The sequence below is a fragment of the Natator depressus genome, chromosome 7 (genome assembly GCF_965152275.1).
Source record: "Natator depressus isolate rNatDep1 chromosome 7, rNatDep2.hap1, whole genome shotgun sequence".
Taxonomy (NCBI): Eukaryota; Metazoa; Chordata; order Testudines; family Cheloniidae; genus Natator; species Natator depressus.
Window position 1 is genome coordinate 104,754,916 of NC_134240.1, and position 27,046 is coordinate 104,781,961.

General features: G+C 42.0%; 1 protein-coding gene across 1 annotated transcript in view; it reads right to left on the reverse strand.

Annotated features, from left to right (window-relative positions):
• Nucleotides 1-3,034: 3,034 nt before the first annotated feature.
• The window catches only part of LOC141991351 (scavenger receptor cysteine-rich domain-containing protein DMBT1-like), a 56,233-nt gene continuing 32,221 nt past the window's right edge, over nt 3,035-27,046 (reverse strand). Inside the window, 10 exon segments of the mRNA XM_074959648.1 lie at nt 3,035-3,084; nt 6,035-6,271; nt 6,274-6,336; nt 10,714-10,731; nt 16,449-16,760; nt 17,495-17,503; nt 19,489-19,800; nt 21,226-21,537; nt 23,587-23,898; nt 25,938-26,249. Of these exon segments, the coding sequence (XP_074815749.1) occupies nt 3,035-3,084; nt 6,035-6,271; nt 6,274-6,336; nt 10,714-10,731; nt 16,449-16,760; nt 17,495-17,503; nt 19,489-19,800; nt 21,226-21,537; nt 23,587-23,898; nt 25,938-26,249 (1,937 nt within the window).

Below are 27,046 nucleotides of genomic sequence, written 5' to 3' on the forward strand. Positions count from 1 at the left end.
GTGTCTTGGGTGCTTCAGTATTATCAGGAGGAGCTATGCAAGAAGATAACAAAAGGCAAAAATTAAGGATAGTTCATGAAGCTTCATGCATTATTTATTATTATGATTATAGCATAATCAATTAACATACAGCGTAAGCAATTAAATTAAAAAGGATTTTGAAAATATTAATAGAAAATGTTCTGATGAATAGAGCTGCCATTTACCATCAGTTTTCAAAGACTAATCTAATGAAAAAAAATTGCTGCTTGAAATTGAAAAGGGGAATTACTATTAGTTTAAATGGGAAGAAGATTAAGCTCTTTGTGTATATCTGCATGGACAGGTAATTGCATGCTCAAATACTTATTTTGCAGCTGGAGAAGAGTTTCCATGTTCCATTAACTGTTTGCACACAAGTGCTCATATTTTGTAGTTACAACCAAGATGCCTTTTTAAAACGTGTGGCCCACTGGGCAAGGAGACCCCAGCACATTATCTAAGCATTTGGTGGGTTGTATAATCTGAATGGTGCACTGAACTTGGAAATACATATTAGTTCAAAAAATGAGCAAACACTGCAGTGATATACCTCTTAGGGAAACCTAACCCAGAGTCTGAGACAAAGCCCGCTGAAGTACTAGAACATATTACACTGGCATTTTCTTGATGGCCACAGTTATGTCTATGCACGACCAAAGATTCATCTCCCTTGCATTGCACATCATTCAGGAGGATACTTCCTGAGCCTTCTCCATAATGGGCACTAACTGGGGCTGAAATAACCAGTCCACACCCAAGCTGCCTGTACACAATATCTGTGTCTTTTGTATCCCAGCCATCATCACAGATTGTTCTCCAGCTTTCATTGTAAGGGTCTTCAATGCAACCTGAACACCCGCCCTCTTTGCTCACCAGTGTCAGCGACGTGGTTTGGAAAAGCAGGGAAATTAATTTTCAAAACTAGAGGAAACCATCACTGTGTTTCTGATTTAGGCTTCTATCTTGTCATTGATCCACACATAGTACATCCACCGAGGTCTCTGGCTCTCTTGGGGGCAGATACAGGGTATATGAGACTTTTATTATGCAATACTAAAAGAAAACATGACCACTACCATAGTATGGAATACATTGAAGTTTAAAGATTTACAGTGAAATCCTGGCCCCATGGATGTCTGTGGCAAATCTTCCATTGACATCAGCAGGGTCAGAAACCCCTTGTTTCTAATATGTATCGTGTGGCACAGAAAATGGACAAAAGTTTGGGGGTGGAGTTTTTATTTTATTCCATCTGGCTCTAGGATGACATATGGCTCCAAATATGTAATGGTTTATTTTCTTCTCAGGTTGTTGTGATTAATATAATTTGGCCAAAACACATATCACCTTCTCCAAAACTGTACTCCAAGTTAAAGCTTAGCAGATTTCTGGGAATGTCAGACAAAAGCCTTTTTCCTTTAATATCTATTTTTGTCAGCTGGGACATTCAAACAGTAAGTCAGTGGAGCCAGCTTTGAAGACACTAGTAGTATTTAAAAGGAAATACATTGGAGCAAACAAATAACTACAATAAAATGAATTAATAAATACCCGTTGCTCCTGATGCCATGTAATGGTCAGAGACTGACAAAGATGAGAGAAAATGAAGGCACAGTTTAGTAATAGTCAAGGAATCTGTAAACTAGATACACTTTTCTTAGCTGAAGCAAGGAAGCACAGTGGGCTACAGTGCTAGTCCAAATAATGTCTTAGATTAATTAATTAATTACAATGGCTTAGGTGGTCTCATTATATTTATACAATATGATTATGGTTCCCTAATAACATTTGGGGCCATAGTTATTCCCTGGTGATGGTAAACTGATCAGCAGTATGTGTGTCATGTTGCAAACTCCCCACAACACTGATCCACCAGGAGCCTGCTCAGGGGGACAGGACACCAACAGATCAATGGGGAGATGCACTAATTCTGAAGGTATCCTCTCTCTGTGCCAATCTCCACTCAAATGGGTATAAACTGAAAGGCCCATGTTGGTGGCAGTGAATCTGGCACTCAGTAGGCATAGCAGTTCACTGATAAATTAAAAAAAGATAGGTACAGAAATTCAGTTTAAGATAAAATGATTAAATTTGATAGGGAAGGTACCATGGATACCATATACAGGGACATACACAGGTGTGTTCACACCATTATTTGTAGTGGGACTAGAAAATGAGCTGACCCCAGAGTAATTTTCTGCTGAACAAACAGAAAAGAAAGCCAGATTAAAATATTTTATTTGCTTCTGTAGATATCTGCTATATCCATTGAATACAGGTGTATATGTATTCAAGTGGAAATGAAAATTCAGCAAATCCACTGTGAATTTAAGGGCTACCCTTCAAATAGGCATGTAAACATGGATCACACGTTGAAAAAAACATTCTGTAAGGCAAGAATGACAAAAGACTTACTAGTTGTACTCATCTGCTGTGTGGTAGGGAGTACAGCTGGCAATTCAAAAAGAAGACGACAACATGAAAGTAGCATGTTTATTAAAGAGACATTGAAATGAACTTTATGAGTTACTGGAGAAAGGAAAGACATAATCTAGAACATCATCCCTGAAAGAGAGAGAGAGGGAAAATATATAACAAACTACAAATTTAACTGAGACTCAGTTAGTGCTAACACCAAGGCTGTCCTAAAATAAGCAAGACATTTGAAAGGCAAAGTCTGGATATGTCTATGTGAGTAAGGCATTCCAGAGTCTTCAGTGGTACTTGAACTTTTGCAGCACATCCGGAGTAGAGATTTGTACCAGTGCTGCTAAATGAATAGCTAAAAAGAAATCTCTCCAGTATAGATTAGGGTTGAGAGGAATTTGAAAAGGAGACAACACCAGAATAATTTCCCACTGTCAGATTAGTAAGGAAACCAGAGTAGAGCACTATGGATTTACTATGGAGTGTAGGCAAGTTTACGTAAACCACGGAGATAGGAATCAAGTACACACACTGTGAAATTACAAGTCTGTCTTCAAATAGGCAAGGAAACAGAAATACTATTCTCTCACTTACTTGTGGTACTGGGCTCTTGTGTGATAGGTGGAGGAGTTAGTACTACAGAAAGAAAATGAAAGACAACATTAAATAGTTTATGCAACACACACACAAATGTTATCAGTTGCTGGACAAGATAAAGTACAGTTATATGTGGGATGAGCTATTACAATGAAACAGCTCATTGCTGTTGTGGGGAAACCAATGGGATGGGGAGCTGGAGGGAGGAAATTACCACCTTCCTCTTATACAGTTCAATTCACATTTTTCCATTAGGAGCAGGATTTGCCCATTCCTCCGTGCAGAAAAATTGAAGGCTTAGTTCCAAACCTTGCAGTTTGCATCCAGTCTTATGGAACCAGACATCACTGGAGCTCACAAACGTCTGTATGGATGTAGTGGGGCAGATCCCTACCTCCCATCTGGAAAGAATTAAAGCTGTCTTCTGGGCACAATCACCCTCAGTGCAACACACCTGTAAGCCTTGTGAGGCCTCGAGATGGGTAGACCCTTAAAAAGGAGGATTCTTGCTCAGGCCAGCAGGATTGCAAGTCAGAGCTCCCTGTCCCTTGGAAGAAGGGGTTCCTGACTGGAAAACTCCTTGAGAGCTTTGGCCACCCAGGCCCTCTCAGAAAAGAGAAGAACCTGTCTTCTTTGGCTTCCTGAGGGCCTAGGACTTTATTTTTGTGGTCTTCAGAAGCCTATTGATTTTTTGTATGGATTACTTTAATGCCCCCTCAAAAGGGGGCCCTGATCCACAGAGATGGAGGGCTGCACCCCAGACTCTGAGACAGGAGCAGCACCCACCTTCTTCCGAGAGGGTCACTAGAGAGATATAGCCTACTACAGTGGACTAATTGAAGCATTGGCTATGTGGCACCATGGATACATTGTATTTATGCTGCCATTCACTTCCTTGATTGTAAGTGGATATTGTGATATTATTAAGACTGCAAGGTTGATTATTTCTGATTTAATTATTAAATTATTTTCTACTAAAATATACTAACACAGTCCTTCAACATTACTACTAACCCACACACAGCTATTGAAAGTGATGGGAATGTGCAACTGATTTGATAAACACAAGCAGTGTTATGCCAATTCATCAGTTATCCGCATTGGTACATGTCACTCAAGACCCGCCTCTGAAACCCTTACTCATGTTGAGCAGCACTCACTTAGGCGATTAGACTTGAGTGGGATTCTCTCAGGATGGAGTATTTGTATGAGGAAGGCATCTACTTGTCTTCAGTTTCACCACGAAAGGATGAATCCTTTTCAGCATGGTTAAGGGCTAGAGAAGCAGCCCCTCACTGTCAAATGTGAGTGGAAAGATTCTGATAATTGTACTGAACCCAACTAATAGATAGCTGTTGTTTTGGATGCGGTGTGCTCTTCAGGAACTGGCCAGGTACATGAAAGAAAATAAAAGCCCCGCGTTAGTATTTGTCACAATATTGTGCAAACCGGATAAAGGTTTTCACATCTGAAGAAAGGCAGCACATGAGGTTGGAGTGCTAGCCAGTCAGAACTTTGCGTCCACATCCAAATGATTACAATCCATTACATTATTATTAATTAATCAATCATAATATCTTGGGAAATCTTATTATTTGACATTTTGTACAACATGAATTATGCTCTTTTCACTCTCTGGGGTTGTGGTCAATCTGTCTGGAATGTGGGGAAAAAAATACAAACCTCTGTGTGCGAGAAACCCGGAGCCAGCTAATGTAGCCTCAAATTTAGGAAGTGGCAGCTGAAGTGACAGCCCAATGAGGACTGAACCAGGCTAACTGTGTTATGTGCTGATTTACCCTCTGTGGCGGTCTCCCCTCCATGTGCCCAGAAAGGTGCATACAGATGCTACTGTGCCCATAGGAGTGTATCTGGTCCAGCAGTTCAGTCTAGCTCAGACTGATTTCAGTCTGGCAGGGAAGGAACAGGAAAGCTGTTTATTAACTCAAAATTTGCTTGTTAGGAGTTAATAAAACACAACCCTAGCCTGTATCTGATGGGTTCCATGCGAGGTCTGTGCTTTGTGTCTCTGCCCTGTCCTCACTGGTGCTGCCTCAGCCATTACCTAACATGACAATTCCCGGCGACATGCACATGCGTGTTCACATTATGGTGGGAATAGGACACTTGAAAATGATTTAGGCCTACTTTCAAACCTGGGGTGAGACCGTTTGGTATACAGCACATGTTGCATTGGTGCAGCTCATCTAAACTAGGAATTTTCGCCAGTAGTTGCTTACGTAGTGGCACATCAGTGTAGACAAGGGCTTCGGAGGACTGAAAAAGGAGCCACCTATGGAATCATTCTCTACTGTCCAAATAGTATGGAAGCCAGAGAAGAAGAAAATGGCTTTACTTCTGCAGATATCTGCTCTTTCCATTGGAATGCAGATATGTTTCTATAAAGCAGTGGAGACAGGAATCCAGTACATGCCCTGTGAAATCACAGGCCACTCTTTAAATTGGAATACAAACTTACATGTAGTAATGGGCACCTGTGTGGTAGGCGAAGAAGCTGGTAAATAAATAAAGAAAACAAAAGCCAAAATTCAATACTTACAAAACAGATGTTTGAATAAACTTTCAGTTACTGGTGAAAATAAAGTGAAATTACATCCGACATGTGCTCTTGCAGTAAGCTAGATCACTTGCTGCTGTGGGGAAAACAATGTGATGAGAGCCTGGAAGGGGGAAAGTACCTCTTCATTTCTTGCCATTTAATTTCCCCTTGCAGAAGAACCAAGGGTTCAACTCCAAACACTTCAGAGCACACAGGATTTTAGGGAAGCAGAGATTACTGGAGCTCACAGGCCTCTGTATGGACTATTGGGCAACATGGTACCCAGGGCACATTGCAGTCACGTTGCCATGTGCTTCCTTCCCTGTAGTTGCCCCTGGAATCGCCTATAAGGATGAGTTTCCCACCTGGAGGATTGAATGTAATTCCGCTAAAATACAATTCATATGAAAATAATAGAAATCTGAGTACCTGAGCAGATGACACTGGCATCCTCACGGTGGCCACAGTTATGTGTGCCCCACCCTCGATGCAAGCACTGCAACAGAGAGGATTCATTCCCTCTGCACTGTACGTCATCCAGGAGAATACTTCCGGAGCCTGGACCAAACTGGGCATTCCTGGGGGCCTCAATGGCCTGCCCACATCCAAGCTGTCTGCACACAATCTCTGCATCATTTATGTCCCAGGCATCATCACAGACTGTTCCCAGCTTCCATTGTAATGGACTTCAACATGACCGGAACACCCGTCCTGTCCATTCACCAGTCTCAGTGATAAGGAAATACCCCGTGTGGCTGAGGTTGTGTAATCTGAAATACAAGAGACATAAAAGAAAATAAGGTTCTGTAGTAGCCACTAGAATCTGTTAGCTGGGTCAAGGTTTTATTTTTTATCATCAGAGAAAGGAAATTGATGGCCAGATTTTGTATTATGAACAGATTCTGCTGAGTGTAGTTGAAAGAAGAGTCACTAGTAAGTCAGTAATGGTTCCTGGATTCTTTCCCTGGCCCCAAAACCATTGGGCTGGGCCTGCCCTGTCAATGATCCTCAAGGTACTAGCCCCTAGTTGGGGATTACTGGACTGCAATGCACTCTGGCTACATTCCTTCCTCTTCCCACCAGACACACTATCAGCACTCGGTTCTCTGGGGAGAGTGGCAAATAGGAGTTGTCTCTAAGTACTTGATACCTGTTGGTGTCTTCCCTTGACCACAAAAATACCCAGGCGGTTTGTGAGCAATCAGACACGTTCTCCTGTACATATCCGGTGATCTGCATTTACTCTAAGACTTTGAATTATTAATCACAGCTGAAAATAGTCTCTTTGATATTTATATAGTGCGATAGATGTGCACAGCACTTTATAAACAAGTTAAAAAAGATAAGTGAGGAATTTCCTCTGGACTCAAAAGAATTATTTAAAACACCATTTGACTGCTGTGAAACTAATGATACAAAACAAAAGATTGTATATTTGGTGGTGTGGGTGTCTTATAATAAATTAAGACTATTTGCTCTTTTCCTGTTTGTTCTGCATTTAACTAATATAACAATTCCGAGTGATTTAGATACTCCAGTACAGATCATCTATGGTGAAAGGATACCAGAAAATAAGATGGAAGAATTTGAAATGGAGCCAACTATAGGATAATATCCTACTGAAAATATCTAAAAGATGGCTGGACTGGGACAGAGTTTGTACTAATGTCTGCAGGTTTCTGATCTTTTGGGTTATATGTATGTAAAGAACTGGAGACGAGGGGAGACATTTTCAAAAGCACCTAAGTGACTGTGGAGCTTAAGTTCCATTTGCAAAAGGGACTTAGGCACCTAGGAATCCATGGGTACATCTACAGGGCAAGCAGGATCCTGGGGCAGTGAGTTGGCCTTGTCTACACGACAGGGGAAATTCGATCTAAGCTACACAATTTGAGTTACGTGAATAGCGTAACTCAAATCGACGTAGCTTAGATCTGCTTACCACGGGTCCACACTACATGATGTCAACGGGAGACACTCTCCTGTCAACTGCCCCAACTCTTCTCGATCTGGTGGAATACAGGAGTTGACAGGAGAGCAATCTGCGGTCGATTTAGCGGGTCTTCACTAGACCCACTAAATCGATCTCCCATGCATCAATCGTCACTCATGGATCCCCCGGTAAGTGTAGACAAGCCCTCAGAGCCCAGTGTATAGACTCAGGCTTGTGGGGCTCGCGCCAGAGCACTAAAAATATCTGTGCAGACATTCGGGCTCAAGCTGGAGCTTGAACTGTGAAGCCGAGGGTACTGAAAATTGGAATTATTCTTCCAAGTCACTTAGATACTTTTGAAACTTTTACCCAAGTCTATGAAATTCATTATGAAATTATAGGCTACTCTTTAAACTAACATTTAAAATGGATCAGGTGTAAAAGTTTAGCAAGGCAAAGCTAAGGAAATACTTTCAAGTTGTAATGGACTTCTCTGTGGTAAATGGAGGAGCTGGTAACACAAAAAGAGAACAGAAAAAAATGAATAGGTGATGGGAGAAGGGCAGGAGCCAGGGGAAAGATAAGAGTGGGCAGGGAGCCAGGCACGATAGACTCAGGAAAAGGGACGTGGACAGTAGTCGAGGGGATAAATATTGAAGGAACAGGGAGAGACTGGGGCAGGGAAAGGGGCAGAAGGGTCTGAAAGCACTACAGCAAGTTCCCCTCTAGAATGTGGAATGGAACCCATTATTCCTGAGCATTCTCAGCATTCTTCTGTTGTCTAGCAAATAGCTGTGAAACACGCTGACAAAGTGTGTGTCCTCATTTCCTCTAGTGGCAGTTCCACATAGAAGATTAAAGCCTAATAGTGCTACCACTTACTGCACTAGAGAAGTGATTAAAAGAAAAGTAAAAATTATCCATCTACATGGAAAGAATCATTTCTAAAATTTTGCATTTTTGGTTATGGCTGAGCTACTTTAGGAAGCATGAATGAATGGCATGTGGTCCTCCCTTTTTATTTAACTGTATAACGTATTACAGCACTTTTTAACATTATGTTCACGCTCTGATTGTTCCCTACCTTCATTAGGTGTAGTCAGTGATTCTGGGGTAGATATTGCTCCAGTGTTCTCTGGCATGAAAGTGGATGAAAAGGAGTGATCTCTTTCCAGTGTTGTGTAATCCACAGCTACTGTCAGAAAGATGAGGAAAGAAATTAAGAGAAAGAACTAGTCATGGCTCTGAGAACTGGGGGTATTGGTTAAAAGATTTAAATTTAATGTTTTGTGGAAAAATGAGTTAACGCAGTAGCCTTCCGCTTGTGCAGATGTGGGTCAAAATTGTATTGTAAAGTTAATAATAAAGTCCTATAGAATTGAAATTAGGAAGCTTTTGTCATTGACATTGTTGGTTCAGGACTGGGTTCTTAAGGAGCAAAAGTGGAAGTGAGTTAAAAGAAAGCAATTAAAGCAAGTAAAAATTCTGCATGGAAGGAAGCACGGACAATCATACCTCCACCAGCAGAGAAACCCATGTAAGCAATACACAGCATGGCTAGCCATGTCAATATTCAACTTTGCCTAAGCATTTGTGATAGTGAGAGCAACAATAGTCAATTTTCTGTAAGTTTCAGAGACAAGTGGTCTCTGGCTCAAAAGTGGATGAAGAGGAGCTATCTGTTTCTGGTGTCGTGTAATCTGCAGCGGCTGTCAGAAAGTTGAGGAAAAGAGACAAGATGCCCATTTCCACATCCAGCGGAAAACTTCCCTTTCTGAATTGTGATGTCATAATGCCAAATTATTTCCTTTCTTCTACATATTAAAGTGGTCATGCCCGAGATCTCTATGTGGCACCATATGTACTTACCAAATGCCTGAAACAATTCGATAATCTGGTTTGTAGGGATATATTAATAAACTCTTCGAAGTATAATTGTTGCATGTAATTTTTGTGGGCAGTAATGTCCTAATTCTATGTCTTTTATTTTTCATGCAAATATTATTACTAATATAATTTCTTAAATTTTATATTTTTGGTCATGGCTGAGCCTGTTTAGAAAGCATGACTGAATGGCATCTGGTCCTACTTATTTATTTAACTGTATAACTTATTCCAGCATTTTTCTTACATTATGTTCACACTCTGATTGTCCCTTACCTTCATTAGCTGTAGTCAGTGATTCTGGGGTAGATATTGCCCCAGTGCTCTCTGGTGCGGAGGTGGATGAAAAGGAGTTAACTGTTTCCAGTGTTGTGTAATCCACAGCAGCTGTCAGAAAGACGAGGAAAGAAATTAATAGATAGAACTAGCATCTAGTAATAGCACCTAGAATTGGGGTGTTGTTTAAAAGATTTAGATTTCATGTTTTGTGGGGAAAAAAACCTTTTGCTTGTGGAGATGTGGGTCAAAGTTATATTTCAATGTTAATTACAAATTATTATTTGATTTGCAATTGGGGGACTTTTGTCATTGACAGCATTAGTTCAGGACTGGATTTTTAAGGGGCAAACCTAGAAGTTAATATTGTAAGTTTATGCTCATCTTCTTTACCACCTAACATTTCAAAACACTGCAAACATTTTATTCTCTTTTCAAAAGGGCCCTGTAACTTAAACAACAGGAAGTGATGTGGCTCCATTAGAAAATGTAAACGCATAAACAATAACTATCTGCATTTTATTTGGCTGAGTCTCTTACTGCTAGAGATATTGGGAAAACTCCCATTTATGTTTAATATTTCTGTCCTGCTCATGCATTGTCCCCTTGGTGGATGACTGTCTCATGTTTAATTTACCAAAAAATAAAAAAATAAAAAAAAATGCACCTTATACCGAGGTTAGAATGTTGTTTCTCACATTATATCTATAGATCTTTTGAAGATCAGTTGTGTATCTTCCTTTGTTTAGTCCTCTGGTAATATCACTTGATTTAGTGAGTTCAAAGAGGAACATTCAAAATTTAGGTAGGGAGTGATAGAAAAGAGATAGAATGAGAAGACACTTGGCTCCATTTCTGGAGGACTGGTGACACAGTAGTCATTTGGGAAGTGGCAGAAACCCAAAAGACTGCAGAAGTTAAGAAAGAAGGCTGCAAAAAAAAAAAAATCTAGCAGAAAGACATTTCTAGATATTTTAAAGTACATACCAGAAATTATTTAAATGTTTTACCAGATTGTCCTGGGGTTCTGTAACCAGTATGTATTAATGCGGAACAATAAAAAAAAAATGAATTCTCAGTACTATAAACAGTCACTAATTAAAAAGCAATTAAAGAAAAGTAAAAATTATACTTGGAGAGAATAATTTCTAAAATTTTGCGGTTTTGGTCACAGCTGAGCTACTTTAGAAAGCTTGACTGAATGGCATCTGGTCCTGCCTATTTATTTAACAGTATAACTTTTTCTAGCATTTTTCTTAGATTATGTTCACACTCCAATTTCCCTTACCTTCATTAGCTGTAGTCAGTGGTTGTGGGGTAGATATTGCCCCAGTGCTCTCTGGCGCGAAAGTGGATGAAGAGGAGCTATCTGTTTCTGGTGTCGTGTAATCTGCAGCGGCTGTCAGAAAGTTGAGGAAAAGAATGAATAGACTGGGGTGTTGGTTAAAAGATTTAGATTTCATGTTTCTATTCTGAGTAGAGTTTACTCTGTTTTTGTTTTCCCCCAAGGCTTCACTCTTCACTAAGTTATATTCAGTCTACTACCAGTTCTCCACCTCCAACTAAGAACCCCTTGTAACAGGGTGGTGCTCTTGCTCTGTGGACCGGCACACTTAACATGTGTTTGTCCTAAAATAGTAGGAGGTGCTGAGTGAGCCCTGCTATCTCACTGTTGCACGTGTAGCTGTTTAAACTCCATCTTGGATATGAGGGTGGGAGGACTAGAATGAGAGGGAGTGTCTCGTGTTCAAAATGAAATGTAATGAAATATTTCAGTGAATAACTTCTGAAAATAAATGTTGATCACTAGGTTTTTCAGAAATAGTTTTGTTGTGAGGATTCAAAATCCATTAGTTTTGATACATCGGACCCAAGGAATCTTTCTTCTTTCATTGATTTGAATTATAGTATTCTAGAGTATGTAGGTTTAGAGACTTCTTTTACTTCCTTGTTCTTCTCACTAAAGGAGGACAAACTAAGGTTGCATCTGAAAACATCTGAAGCCCATAGCTCGATAAAAATGTGGAACTACTTTATGTGTGGTCTAATTTGTGTACTCACTTCTGTACCAGGAAAAATGACCACACTTACACATCACATCCAGCCAGAAGTCCACGAGGAGGACAACTGTAATCAAAACAACACAGTATGCACATACAATTTTGGTAACAGGATGCCAAATTAGGTGCAAAATTACCTGCACACTTTTAAAAAAGGCCCTGGATGATTTGAAATACCAGGAAAATGTAAGCGAGTGACTCCTTTTTCCTGGAGAATTGATGCCTGAAGTGATTTGCAAGCTGGTATGAATAGACTCCTCAAAATATAACTGTTGCATGTAATTTGTGTGGGCAGTAATGTTCTATTTCAATAATCTTATAAATAATATTATTTCTTAAATTTTGCATTATTGGTCATGGTTGAGCCTCTTTATAAGCATGACTTCATTGATTGTAGGTGGATATTGTGATATTATTAAGATTGCAAGGCTGATTTTTTTTATTTAATTGAATTATTTTCTACTAAACTATACTAACACAGAGCTTCAACATTACTACTAACCCACACACAGATATTGAAAGCAATGGGGATTTGCCACTGATTTGATAAACACAAGCAGTGTTATGCCAATTTAACAGTTATCTGCCTCTGAAACCCTTACTCATGTTGCGCAGCACTCACTTAGGTGAGTAGACTAAAGTCGATTCTCTCAAGCAGGAGTATTTGTGGAGGAAGGGATTGTCTTTAATGGGACCAATGAAGGACAAATCCTTTTCAGCTTGGTTAAGGGCTGAAGAAGCAGCCCCTCACTGTCAAATGAGAGTTGAAAGATTCTGATAATTATACTGAACCCAACTAAGAAATACCTGTTGATGCAGGAACTGGCCAGATACATGAAAGAAAATAAAAGCTCCACTTTAGTAGCTGTCACACTATTGTGCAAACTGGGTAAAGGTTTTTCACATCTGAAGAAAGGCATCACATTAGGTTGGAGTGCTAGTGTAAGACCAAGAGACCCTCATTGTCGGCGGGTGGGATCGAACCTGGGACCTCTAGAGCTAAGTGCATGAGCTAAAAGCCACATGGCCCTTAGCTAAGGCTGTAGAACAGACTCATAAATCTCTAAGTGGTCTCAGTGCCACTAGAGGGGACAGAGAACCACACCCAGGTGGTGTGTGGGTTACATACTTCCCCTAGCTGAGGAAGTGCGTCCTGAGCTTCGGAGTCTTTCCAGTTGAAATCCCGGATGAGCCCCTACTTGCAACACCGACAGACCCCAGTCATCGGTGGGCGGGATTGAATCTGGGACCTCTAGAGCATGAACCTCCACTGCATGAGCTAAAAGCCACACAGCCCTTAGCTAAGGCTGTAGAGCAAACTCAATAATCTCCAAGTGGTCTTGGTGCTACTAGAGAGAACAGAGAACCACACCAAGGAGGTCTGTGGGTTACACTAGCTTATCAGAACTTTGCATCTGCATCCAAATCGTGCCTTTATTTACATTATTATTAATTATTAAATCACAATAGTTTGGGAAATCCCATTATTTTACATTTTGTGCAACATGAATTATGCTCTTTTCACTCTCTGGGGTCATGGTCAATCTGTCTGGTGTGTAGGCAAAGTCATGCAAACCCTTCTCCACGAGGAACCTGGAGCCAGCTGATGCAGCCTCAAAATTAGAAGTGACAGCCCAAGTGAGGGCTGAACCAAGCTAGACGTGTGATGCGCTGATTTACTCTCTGTGGCAGCCTCCCCTCCATATGCCCAGAAAGGTGCATACAGATGCTACTGTGGCCATAGGAGTGTATCTGGCCTTAGGTGCACATAACAGTCACAGATAAATAAAAAAGACGGGTACAGCATTTCAGTCTTGTCACCAATATACACACCCAAATGACTGATTTCAGTCTGGCAGGGAAGGAACAGGGAAGATCTTTTCCTAACCCACAATTTGCTTGTCAGGAATTAATAAAACACAACCCTAGCCTGTGTCTGATGGGTTCCATGCAAGGTCTGTGCTCGGTTTCTCTGCCCTTTCCTCACTGGTTCTGCCTCAGCCATTACTTAACATGACAATTCCCAGCGACATGCATGTGCCTGTTGACAGGGGTGGATTTACCGCAAAACATACCATGCCCTGGCATTCTCCCCACCCCCCCAATGACGGCGGGGGGGGAGGGGCATGGCCGGGGAATGGGGCTGGCCGCAGGAGCCGGTGCAGTGCCCGCAGGCAGGGGGGCCGGCCGGGGAAGGTGAGCAGAGATGAGCGCGTGGAGGCAGCAGGGCGCTCAGGTGGCCGCCGATGGAACTGTGCCCACCCCCTCCACACACACACACCTTCAGGTGGGTGTTCAGTGCACGCGGGTCTCTGCCTGCTTCTCCGGGCCAGCCAGCGTGGGGCCACATCAAATTCTGAAAAACCATCTGTGAAAACTGAAGCAAAATCCTTTGCAGAAAAGTTTGAAAAGTACGATATTGCTGTTTTCACTCTTTTGTGGAACTTTACTTCAAAGAATTAATGACATCAGTAAATCGCTGCAAAAGGTTGATACAAATTTATTGAATGCTTCACAATTGTTAGCCTCAGTTACAAGTTTTGTCATAGAAGTTTGAAATGACTATAGCTCGGTGGAAGCAGAGGCACTAACGTTAACAGAAAATATAGGTTCCTCTGATATATCTGATGAGAAACGTAAAAAAACCAGGAAGTTATTTTTTGATGAACTTAGAGACAATGAAATCCATTTAAAAGGGAAAGAGAAGATAATCGTTGAGACAGTCAATGTTATTTGTGACACAATAATAGTGCAATTGCAGAGTAGAAGTGAATCTCTAAAGAAAACTGTTGATTTATTTTGTGTGTTTTTTAACAGAAGTATGGACAAAAATGCTAAAAGCCACTACAGTAAGAAATTAAGTGAATTCTACCGGGAGGACATAGACATAAATCTTCTTGAAGATGAAGTGAAACATTTCATTCATTTTATGATGAGGTCTATGCTTCAAGATCACCAGTTGATTTGTACAGACTTGTACGTGACGGTTTGCAGGCAACCTTTCCAAATGTAGAATCCATTCTGAAAATATTTAAAACAATAACTATCACAAATGCTTCTGGTGAACGTTCTTTTTCTGTATTAAACTGAGTTAAAAATTATTTGCGAAATACGATGAGTTGGGAACATTTGACAAGTTCAGCAATATTGACAACTGAAAGTGCCTCTTTACAAAATATTACTTATGATTACTTAGTTGATGATTTTGTAAAGAAAAAGTGTGCAAAAAAAGCTATCTGAATAAATATTTTTTTTCAAATTGAATAAGTTTCTTCAGAGGAAGTTAACTTTTATTTTTCCATTCATGCATCTTCTATACTTTTTATCTTTACACATTTTTCACATTAGGATAATGCAAATTTCATCTAGACCAGAAGTTCTCAAACTATGGTCCGAGAACTCCATTCAGATGGACTGAGGAAAGGTTATGATGGTTTTTTTTATAAAGCGCTCTTCTCCAAAGCACTTTACAATAGTAAATAACGGTACAAACAATATTTGGAAAGATCATTAAGTGGTTCGCTGAGACCCTCAACACTTTTCAAGTGATCTGTGAAAAAAAAGTTAGGAAGAAAATGAAAATAAAGTAAGGTACCTTGATTGTTTTTGTTGTCTATTACTTATAATAGAGAAGGAGGAGGAAGAAAAAAAGAATGAAAAACAGAGGAGCAGAGGAGATAAGAGAGAATGTTCTTTTTCTTGGCTGGGTTGCGTTGTGGGGGCCCCAAAAATAAAACTGGGCACAGGGCCCCACTACCTCTAAATCCACCACTGCCTGTTCACATAATGCTGGGAAAAGAACACTGGAATATGATTTAGGCCTAGTTTCAAACCTGGGGTGAAACGATTTCGTACAAAGCACATGTTGCATTGGTGCAGCTCATCTAAACTAGGAATTTTCGCCAGTAGTTATTTATGTAGTGGCACATCAGTGCAAAACACCCTATAGGTGTAGAAAAGGGCTAAGGAGGACGAAAAAAGGAGCCAACTATGGAATAATTCTCTACTGTCAAAATAGTATGGAAGCCAGAGAAGAAGAAAATGGCTTTACTTCTGCAGATATCTGCTCTTTCCATTGGAATGCAGGTATGTTTCTAAAGCAGTGGAGACAGGAATCCAGTACGTGCCCTCTGAAATAATAGGTAACTCTTTAAATTGGAATACAAACTTACATGTAATAATGGGCTCCTGTGTGGTAGGTGAAGAAGCTGGTAAACAAAGAAAGAAAACAAAAGGCAAAATTAAATATTTTACAAAAGAGACATTTCAATAAACATTGAGCTACTAGAAAAAATAAAGTAAAATTACATCTCAGATATTCTATTACAATGAGCTAAATCACTTGCTGCTGTGCGGAGAACAATGTGATGGGGGCCTAGAAGAAGAAAAGAACCAAAAGGTTCTTCTTTGTTTCTTGCAGTTTAATTCCCCCTTGCAGAAGAACCAAGGGTTCAACTCCAAACCCTTCAGAGCACACAGGATTTTAGGGAAGCAGAGATTACTGGAGCTCACAGGCCTCTGTATGGACTATTGGGCAACATGGTACCCAGGGCACATTGCAGTCATGTTGCCATGTGCTTCCTTCCCTGTAGTTGCCCCTGGAATCGCCTATAAGGATGAGTATCCCACCTAGAGGATTGAATGTAATTCCGCTAAAATACAATTCATATGAAAATAATAGAAATCTGAGTTCCTGAGCAGATGACACTGGCATCCTCATGGTGGCCACAGTTATGTGTGCCCCACACGCGGTACGAGCACTGCAACAGAGAGGATTCGTTCCCTCTGCACTGCACGTCATCCAGGAGAATACTTCCGGAGCCTGGACCAAACTGGGCATTCCTGGGGGCCTCAATGGCCTGCCCACATCCAAGCTGTCTGCACACAACCTCTGCATCATTTATGCCCCACTCATCATCACAGACTGTTCCCCATATTCCATTGTAATGGACTTCAACGCGACCGGAACACCCGTTCTGTCCATTCACCAGTCTCACTAATGCTTCTTGGAAAAACAGAGGGAAATTAATTTTCACCCAGCTCTTGACATCTGGGGCTCTTTTCTAGTTATGAAGTTGGCTCCTGCGGTTTTATGAAAGTTACAAAGCGGATATTTTCCTAAAATTGTATATTATTTGCACATAAGTATTATACTTTTGGCAACAACATTTACCTCTGCGGGTTTCTGCCATTTCACGGCAATTCGGGTGTATATACTGGAGAGAGGAGCCCAGTAACTGCACTGAGAAACTATGGGCGCCTCTTTAACTCAGCAGGGAGAACATAAGAAGAAGACCATTATTGAAAGCACGGCTGAGAAAAGACTCACCACTTGGAGGGGGCCCGTTTGTTGGAGGTGGTGGAGCTGGCAATGCAAAAAGATAAGGACAGTCTTAAAAATGATTCAAGATGATTAAAAGCCATCTTTATTAGGTGGACATTTGAATACTTTTTATGACGTACAATTGCAAGAATGAAAGACAAGAGACATTCACAAACTAGAAGATAATCACTGAAGGAGCGTGAATGAAGGACAAAATATATTCAAAACTACAAACCCAAATGGAGAATGTGTGAGTGCTAATGTAGCAGATACATTCATATCCTCAGTGGATTGGGCACAGAGGGAGACCCGTAACACACCCTCACCAGTGGGTTACATACTTCTTCTTGTCAAAGCAAGCTCATTCCAAGCATCTGAAGCTACAACAATTCAAATGCTGGACAAGACTGGACAAGACTGCCCTTATGTGACAGCATCCTCCTGGCCAATATACCACGGATTGAAACACGACCTCCAGAGCTAAAAGCATGAGTTCTGCCGCTTGATTTTAAGACTCAGGACTCTCTTTTTGCAACAAGATTTGCGACACGCAATAACATGGAAATACCAAGTGACAGGCATATGCAATTAACTTCTTAATCACAAGTTATGTGGTATCAGTACTTCAGCATATGAGCATTCCTGGCCTGACTCTTCAACTGTACTCATGCTGAGGCACACATAGTCATGAGTGTAACGTCATACTGATAAGCCTGGCCTAAATCGGTTGATCTCAGTGTGACTATGGTGTCCCAACGTCCTCATTGGGCTATTCCTCCATGGAACTTCCACTCTGCATGGTTAATGGTTCTAGAATCAGCCCCCATTCTCAGATATGATTTGAAACATTTCAACCACCGCATTATTATAATAAATATGTGCGACTAAATCCCAGTGTCTCTGGATGCTTTGGCATGTACAGGGGCTGAGAAAAGTCATGAGAGAAAATAAAAGCCACAGTTGAGTAAGTAGTCCTAGATTGGCTATAACTTTGATATCTGAAGCAGTGTCAGGCACATGTCTCTTAACACCATCAACGATGCTAGGACACTAGACAGAGAATTAGAAAAATGTGATAGGGGACCACCACCAGCAGGCTAATTATCTACCAATGTCAGACAAAGAAGTGAAATCACTTAAGGACAGTTTACATTTCCCTCTGCAGGTTTCTGCCATTTCACGGCAATTGGGGTGTGTATACTGGAGAGAGGAGCCCAGTGACTGCACTGAGAAATTATGGGTGCCCCTTTACCTCAGCAGGGAGAACATAAGAAGAAGACCATTATTGAAAGCACGGCTGAGAAAAGACTCACCACTTGGAGGGGGCCCGTTTGTTGGAGGTGGTGGAGCTGGCAATGCAAAAAGATAAGGACAGTCTTAAAATGATTCAAGATGATTAAAAGCCATCTTTATTAGATGGACATTTGAATACTTTTTATGACGTACAATTCCAAGAATGAAAGACCAGAGACATTCACAAACTAGAAGATAATCACTGAAGGAGCGTGAATGAAGGACAAAATATATTCAAAACTACAAACCCAAATGGAGAACGTGTGAGTGCTAATCTAGAGGATAGATTCATATCCTCAGTGATTGGGCACAAAAGGAGACCTGTAACACACCCTCACCAGTGGGTTACATACTTCTTCTTGTCAAAGCAAGCTCATTCCAAGCATCTGAAGCCACAGCAATTGAAATTTTGGACAAGGCTGCTCTTACGTGACAGCATCCATCTCCTCAATACACCAGAGATTGAAACATGACCTCCAGAGCTAAAAGCACGAGCTGCTGAAGGTTGATTTTAAGACTCAAGACACTCTTGCAGGGGTTGTAACATACTCATATCCTCTGTGGATCAGCAGGGAGGGGGACACTTAAGGAGACAGTGACCCAAGTGTTATGTTAATGCCAAAATTAGGTAAGTCTGGTCCAGGCAATTGGGGAAAGGAATTTGGATATATGTGAGATGAGCTTGTACCATGTTTCTTGTTGCTCTTTGCTCGGGGAAAACCCATTGGATCAGATTCCGGGTAGGAGGAAACCTTTCCGTGGTTCTCTTTACATCATAGAGTTCAAGTTCTTGATGAGGGAGTAGGATTTCACCACTCCCACTTGCGGAAAGTAAAGGAGAAATCCCAAATACTCTTGATTTCGTGGGATCTTATCGGAGTACACACCATCCTCCCAGGTCTTTGTATGGATCACTGGCAACTGAGCTCCATCTGCCTCTTTGGCAACATGACTTCAGTGAAGCCACAAACACACACACACACACACACACACACACACACTCTTGCCCTCAGATGGCTCAGGACCAATTTTTGATGGTGAGTTTCCCACTTGGAGGTTTGGATGTTATTCCTCTAAAATACATTTCAGGTAAAAATAAAAGAAGTGTGAGTACCTGAGCAGATGACACTGGCATCCTCACGGTGAGCACAGTTATGTGTGCCCCACCCCTGGTGCGAGCACTGCCACAGAGAGGATTCGTTCCCTCTGCACTGCACGTCATCCAAGAGAACACTTCCGGAGCCTTCACCAAACCGGGCATTCCTGGGGGCCTCAATGGCCTGGCCACACCCAAGCTGTCTGCACACAACCTCTGCATCATATATGTCCCAGGCATCATCACAGACTGTTCCCCATCTTCCATTGTAAAGGACTTCAACGCGACCGGAACACCCGTTCTGTCCATTCACCAGTCTCACTAATGGTCCTTGGAAAAACAGAGGGAAATTAATTTTCACCCAGCTGTTGAAATCTCGGGCTCTTTTCTAGTTTTGAAGTTAGCTCCTGTGGTTTTATGAAAGTTGCAAAGCGGATATTTTCCTTTTTTTAAAATTGTATATTATTTGCCCATAAGTATGATAGTTTTGGCAACAACATTTACCTCTGCGGGTTCCTGCCAGTTTACGGCAATTGGGGTGTGTGTACTGGAGAGAGGAGCCCAGTAACTGCACTGAGAAATTATGGGCGCCTCTTTAACTCAGCAGGGAGAACATAAGAAGAAGACCATTATTGAAAGCACGGCTGAGAAAAGACTCACCACTTGGAGGGGGCCCGTTTGTTGGAGGTGGTGGAGCTGGCAATGCAAAAAGATAAGGACAGTCTTAAAAATGATTCAAGATGATTAAAAGCCATCTTTATTAGGTGGACATTTGAATACTTTTTATGACGTACAATTGCAAGAATGAAAGACAAAAGACATTCACAAACTAGAAGATAATCACTGAAGGAGCGTGAATGAAGAACAAACTATATTCAAAACTACAACCCCAAATGGAGAACGTGTGAGTGCTAATGTAGCGGATAGATTCATACCCTCAGTGGATTGGACACAAAGGGAGACCTGTAACACACTCTCAGCAGTAGGTTATCTACTTCTTCTGGTCAAAAAAGCTGATCCCAAGCATCGTCGGGCACAGCAATTGAAATTCGGGACAAGCCTGGTCTCACATGACAGCGTCCACCTCCTCAATACCCCAGAGGTTGAAGCACGACCTCCAGAGCTAAAAATACGAGGTGCTGAAGGTTGATTTTGAGACTCAAGACACTCTTGCAGGGGTTGTAACACACTCATATCCTCTGTGGATCGGCAGAGAGGAGGACACTTAAGGAGACAGTCACCCAAGTGTTATGTTAATGCCAAAATTAGGTAAGTCTGGTCCAGGCAATTGGGGAAAGGAATTTGGATATATGTGAGATGAGCTTGTACCATGTGTCTTATTGCTCATTGCTCTGGGAAAACCCATTAGATCAGTTTCCGGCTTGGAGGAAACCTTTCCATGCTTCTCTCTACGTCCTAGACTTCAAGTTCGTGATGAGGGACTAGGATTTCTGCACTCCCACTTGAGGAAAGTAAAGGAGAAATCCCAAACACTCTTGATTTCGTGGGATCTTATCGGAGTACACACCATCCTCCCAGGTCTTTGTATGGATCACTGGCAACTGAGCTCCATCTGCCTCTTTGGCAACATGACTTCAGTGAAGCCACAAACACACACACACACACACACACACACACACACTCTTGCCCTCAGATGGCTCAGGACCAATTTTTGATGGTGAGTTTCCCACTTGGAGGTTTGGATGTTATTCCTCTAAAATACATTTCAGGTAAAAATAAAAGAAGTGTGAGTACCTGAGCAGATGACACTGGCATCCTCACGGTGAGCACAGTTATGTGTGCCCCACCCCTGGTGCGAGCACTGCCACAGAGAGGATTCGTTCCCTCTGCACTGCACGTCATCCAAGAGAACACTTCCGGAGCCTTCACCAAACCGGGCATTCCTGGGGGCCTCAATGGCCTGGCCACACCCAAGCTGTCTGCACACAACCTCTGCATCAAATATGTCCCAGGCATCATCACAGACTGTTCCCCATCTTCCATTGTAAAGGACTTCAACGCGACCGGAACACCCGTTCTGTCCATTCACCAGTCTCACTAATGGTCCTTGGAAAAACAGAGGGAAATTAATTTTCACCCAGCTGTTGAAATTTGGGGTTCTTTTCTAGTTATGAAGTTGGCCAGTGTGGTTTTATGAAAGTTGCAAAGCGGATATTTTCCTTTTCCTAAAATTGCATATTATTTGCACAAAAGTAATACAGTTTTTGCAACAATATTTACTACATGCAATAACATGGAAATCCCTAGTGACCGGCATATGCAATTAACTTATTGATCACAAGCTATGTGGTATCAATTCATCAGCATTTGATCATAGCTCTCCAACCTTACTCCTCTTCAGTAGGACTTACTCATGAGGGTAACGTCATAGTGATGAGCCGGGCCTAAATTGGTTGCTCTCAATGGGGCTACATGTGTGACTATGGTGTCCCCACGCCCTCACTGCGGCACCCTGTATGGAAGTTTCACTCTGGATGGTTAATGCTTCCAGAATCAGCTCCCATCCTCAGATATGATTTGAAACATTTCAACAACCACATTATTATCATGCAAATGTGCGACTAAATCCCTGTTTCTCCTGATGCTTTGGCATGTACAGGGGCTGAGAAAAGTCATGAGAGAAAATAAAAGCCACAGTTGAGTAAGTAGTCCTAGATTGCCTATAACTTTCATATCTGAAGCAGTGTCAGGCACATGTCTCTTAACACCATCAACGATGCTAGGACACTAGACAGAGAATTAGAAAAATGTGATAGGGGACCACCACCAGCAGGCTAATTATCTACCAATGTCAGACAAAGAAGTGAAATCACTTTAGGACAGTTTACATTTCCCTCTGCAGGTTTCTGCCATTTCACGGCAATTGGGGTGTGTATACTGGAGAGAGGAGCCAAGTGACTGCACTGAGAAATTATGGGTGCCTCTTTAACTCAGCAGGGAGAACATAAGAAGAAGACCATTATTGAAAGCACGGCTGAGAAAAGACTCACCACTTGGAGGGGGCCCGTTTGTTGGAGGTGGTGGAGCTGGCAATGCAAAAAGATAAGGACAGTCTTAAAATGATTCAAGATGATTAAAAGCCATCTTTATTAGGTGGACATTTGAATACTTTTTATGACGTACAATTCCAAGAATGAAAGACCAGAGACATTCACAAACTAGAAGATAATCACTGAAGGAGCGTGAATGAAGAACAAAATATATTCAAAACTACAACCTAAAATGGAGAACGTGTGAGTGCTAATGTAGCGGAGAGATTCATACCCTCAGTGGATTGGGCACAAAGGGAGACCTGTAACACACCCTCACCAGTGGGTTACATACTTCTTCTTGTCAAAGCAAGCTCGTTCCAAGCATCTGAAGCCACAGCAATTGAAATTTTGGACAAGGCTGCTCTTACGTGACAGCATCCACTTCCTCAATATACCAGAGATTGAAACACGACCTCCAGAGCTAAAAGCACGAGCTGCTGAAGGTTGATTTTAAGACTCAAGACACTCTTTCAGGGGTTGTAACACACTCATATCCTCTGTGGATCGGCAGGGAGGGGGACACTTAAGGAGACAGTGACCCAAGTTTTATGTTAATGCCAAAATTAGGTAAGTCTGGTCCAGGCAATTGGGGAAAGGAATTTGGATATATGTGAGATGAGCTTGTACCATGTTTCTTGTTGCTCTTTGCTCGGGGAAAACCCATTGGATCAGATTCCGGGTAGGAGGAAACCTTTCCGTGGTTCTCTCTACGTCCTAGACTTCAAGTTCTTGATGAGGGAGTAGGATTTCACCACTCCCACTTGCGGAAAGTAAAGGAGAAATCCCAAACACTCTTGATTTCGTGGGATCTTATCGGAGTACACACCATCCTCCCAGGTCATTGTATGGATCACTGGCAACTGAGCTCCATCTGCCTCCTTGGCAACATGACTTCAGTGAAGCCACAAACACACACACACACACACACACACACACACACACACACACACTCTTGCCCTCAGATGGCTCAGGACCAATTTTTGATGGTGAGTTTCCCACTTGGAGGTTTGGATGTTATTCCTCTAAAATACATTTCAGGTAAAAATAAAAGAAGTGTGAGTACCTGAGCAGATGACACTGGCATCCTCACGGTGAGCACAGTTATGTGTGCCCCACCCCTGGTGCGAGCACTGCCACAGAGAGGATTCGTTCCCTCTGCACTGCACGTCATCCAAGAGAACACTTCCGGAGCCTTCACCAAACCGGGCATTCCTGGGGGCCTCAATGGCCTGGCCACACCCAAGCTGTCTGCACACAACCTCTGCATCATATATGTCCCAGGCATCATCACAGACTGTTCCCCATCTTCCATTGTAAAGGACTTCAACGCGACCGGAACACCCGTTCTGTCCATTCACTAGTCTCACTAATGGTCCTTGGAAAAACAGAGGGAAATTAATTTTCACCCAGCTGTTGAAATCTCGGGCTCTTTTCTAGTTTTGAAGTTAGCTCCTGTGGTTTTATGAAAGTTGCAAAGCGGATATTTTCCTTTTCCTAAAATTGCATATTATTTGCACAAAAGTAATACAGTTTTTGCAACAATATTTACTACATGCAATAACATGGAAATCCCTAGTGACCGGCATATGCAATTAACTTATTGATCACAAGCTATGTGGTATCAATTCATCAGCATTTGATCATAGCTCTCCAACCTTACTCCTCTTCAGTAGGACTTACTCATGAGGGTAACGTCATAGTGATGAGCCGGGCCTAAATTGGTTGCTCTCAATGGGGCTACATGTGTGACTATGGTGTCCCCACGCCCTCACTGCGGCACCCTGTATGGAAGTTTCACTCTGGATGGTTAATGCTTCCAGAATCAGCTCCCATCCTCAGATATGATTTGAAACATTTCAACAACCACATTATTATCATGCAAATGTGCGACTAAATCCCTGTTTCTCCTGATGCTTTGGCATGTACAGGGGCTGAGAAAAGTCATGAGAGAAAATAAAAGCCACAGTTGAGTAAGTAGTCCTAGATTGGCTATAACTTTGATATCTGAAGCAGTGTCAGGCACATGTCTCTTAACACCATCAACGATGCTAGGACACTAGACAGAGAATTAGAAAAATGTGATAGGGGACCACCACCAGCAGGCTAATTATCTACCAATGTCAGACAAAGAAGTGAAATCACTTAAGGACAGTTTACATTTCCCTCTGCAGGTTTCTGCCATTTCACGGCAATTGGGGTGTGTATACTGGAGAGAGGAGCCCAGTGACTGCACTGAGAAATTATGGGTGCCCCTTTACCTCAGCAGGGAGAACATAAGAAGAAGACCATTATTGAAAGCACGGCTGAGAAAAGACTCACCACTTGGAGGGGGCCCGTTTGTTGGAGGTGGTGGAGCTGGCAATGCAAAAAGATAAGGACAGTCTTAAAATGATTCAAGATGATTAAAAGCCATCTTTATTAGATGGACATTTGAATACTTTTTATGACGTACAATTCCAAGAATGAAAGACCAGAGACATTCACAAACTAGAAGATAATCACTGAAGGAGCGTGAATGAAGGACAAAATATATTCAAAACTACAAACCCAAATGGAGAACGTGTGAGTGCTAATCTAGAGGATAGATTCATATCCTCAGTGGATTGGGCACAAAAGGAGACCTGTAACACACCCTCACCAGTGGGTTACATACTTCTTCTTGTCAAAGCAAGCTCATTCCAAGCATCTGAAGCCACAGCAATTGAAATTTTGGACAAGGCTGCTCTTACGTGACAGCATCCATCTCCTCAATACACCAGAGATTGAAACATGACCTCCAGAGCTAAAAGCACGAGCTGCTGAATGTTGATTTTAAGACTCAAGACACTCTTGCAGGGGTTGTAACATACTCATATCCTCTGTGGATCAGCAGGGAGGGGGACACTTAAGGAGACAGTGACCCAAGTGTTATGTTAATGCCAAAATTAGGTAAGTCTGGTCCAGGCAATTGGGGAAAGGAATTTGGATATATGTGAGATGAGCTTGTACCATGTTTCTTGTTGCTCTTTGCTCGGGGAAAACCCATTGGATCAGATTCCGGGTAGGAGGAAACCTTTCCGTGGTTCTCTTTACATCATAGAGTACAAGTTCTTGATGAGGGAGTAGGATTTCACCACTCCCACTTGCGGAAAGTAAAGGAGAAATCCCAAATACTCTTGATTTCGTGGGATCTTATCGGAGTACACACCATCCTCCCAGGTCTTTGTATGGATCACTGGCAACTGAGCTCCATCTGCCTCTTTGGCAACATGACTTCAGTGAAGCCACAAACACACACACACACACACACACACACACACACTCTTGCCCTCAGATGGCTCAGGACCAATTTTTGATGGTGAGTTTCCCACTTGGAGGTTTGGATGTTATTCCTCTAAAATACATTTCAGGTAAAAATAAAAGAAGTGTGAGTACCTGAGCAGATGACACTGGCATCCTCACGGTGAGCACAGTTATGTGTGCCCCACCCCTGGTGCGAGCACTGCCACAGAGAGGATTCGTTCCCTCTGCACTGCACGTCATCCAAGAGAACACTTCCGGAGCCTTCACCAAACCGGGCATTCCTGGGGGCCTCAATGGCCTGGCCACACGCAAGCTGTCTGCACACAACCTCTGCATCATATATGTCCCAGGCATCATCACAGACTGTTCCCCATCTTCCATTGTAAAGGACTTCAACGCGACCGGAACACCCGTTCTGTCCATTCACCAGTCTCACTAATGGTCCTTGGAAAAACAGAGGGAAATTAATTTTCACCCAGCTGTTGAAATCTCGGGCTCTTTTCTAGTTTTGAAGTTAGCTCCTGTGGTTTTATGAAAGTTGCAAAGCGGATATTTTCCTTTTTTTAAAATTGTATATTATTTGCCCATATGTATGATAGTTTTGGCAACAACATTTACCTCTGCGGGTTCCTGCCAGTTTACGGCAATTGGGCTGTGTGTACTGGAGAGAGGAGCCCAGTAACTGCACTGAGAAATTATGGGCGCCTCTTTAACTCAGCAGGGAGAACATAAGAAGAAGACCATTATTGAAAGCACGGCTGAGAAAAGACTCACCACTTGGAGGGGGCCCGTTTGTTGGAGGTGGTGGAGCTGGCAATGCAAAAAGATAAGGACAGTCTTAAAAATGATTCAAGATGATTAAAAGCCATCTTTATTAGGTGGACATTTGAATACTTTTTATGACGTACAATTGCAAGAATGAAAGACAAAAGACATTCACAAACTAGAAGATAATCACTGAAGGAGCGTGAATGAAGAACAAACTATATTCAAAACTACAACCCCAAATGGAGAACGTGTGAGTGCTAATGTAGCGGATAGATTCATACCATCAGTGGATTGGACACAAAGGGAGACCTGTAACACACTCTCAGCAGTGGGTTATCTACTTCTTCTGGTCAAAAAAGCTGATCCCAAGCATCGTCGGGCACAGCAATTGAAATTCGGGACAAGCCTGGTCTCACATGACAGCGTCCACCTCCTCAATACCCCAGAGGTTGAAGCACGACCTCCAGAGCTAA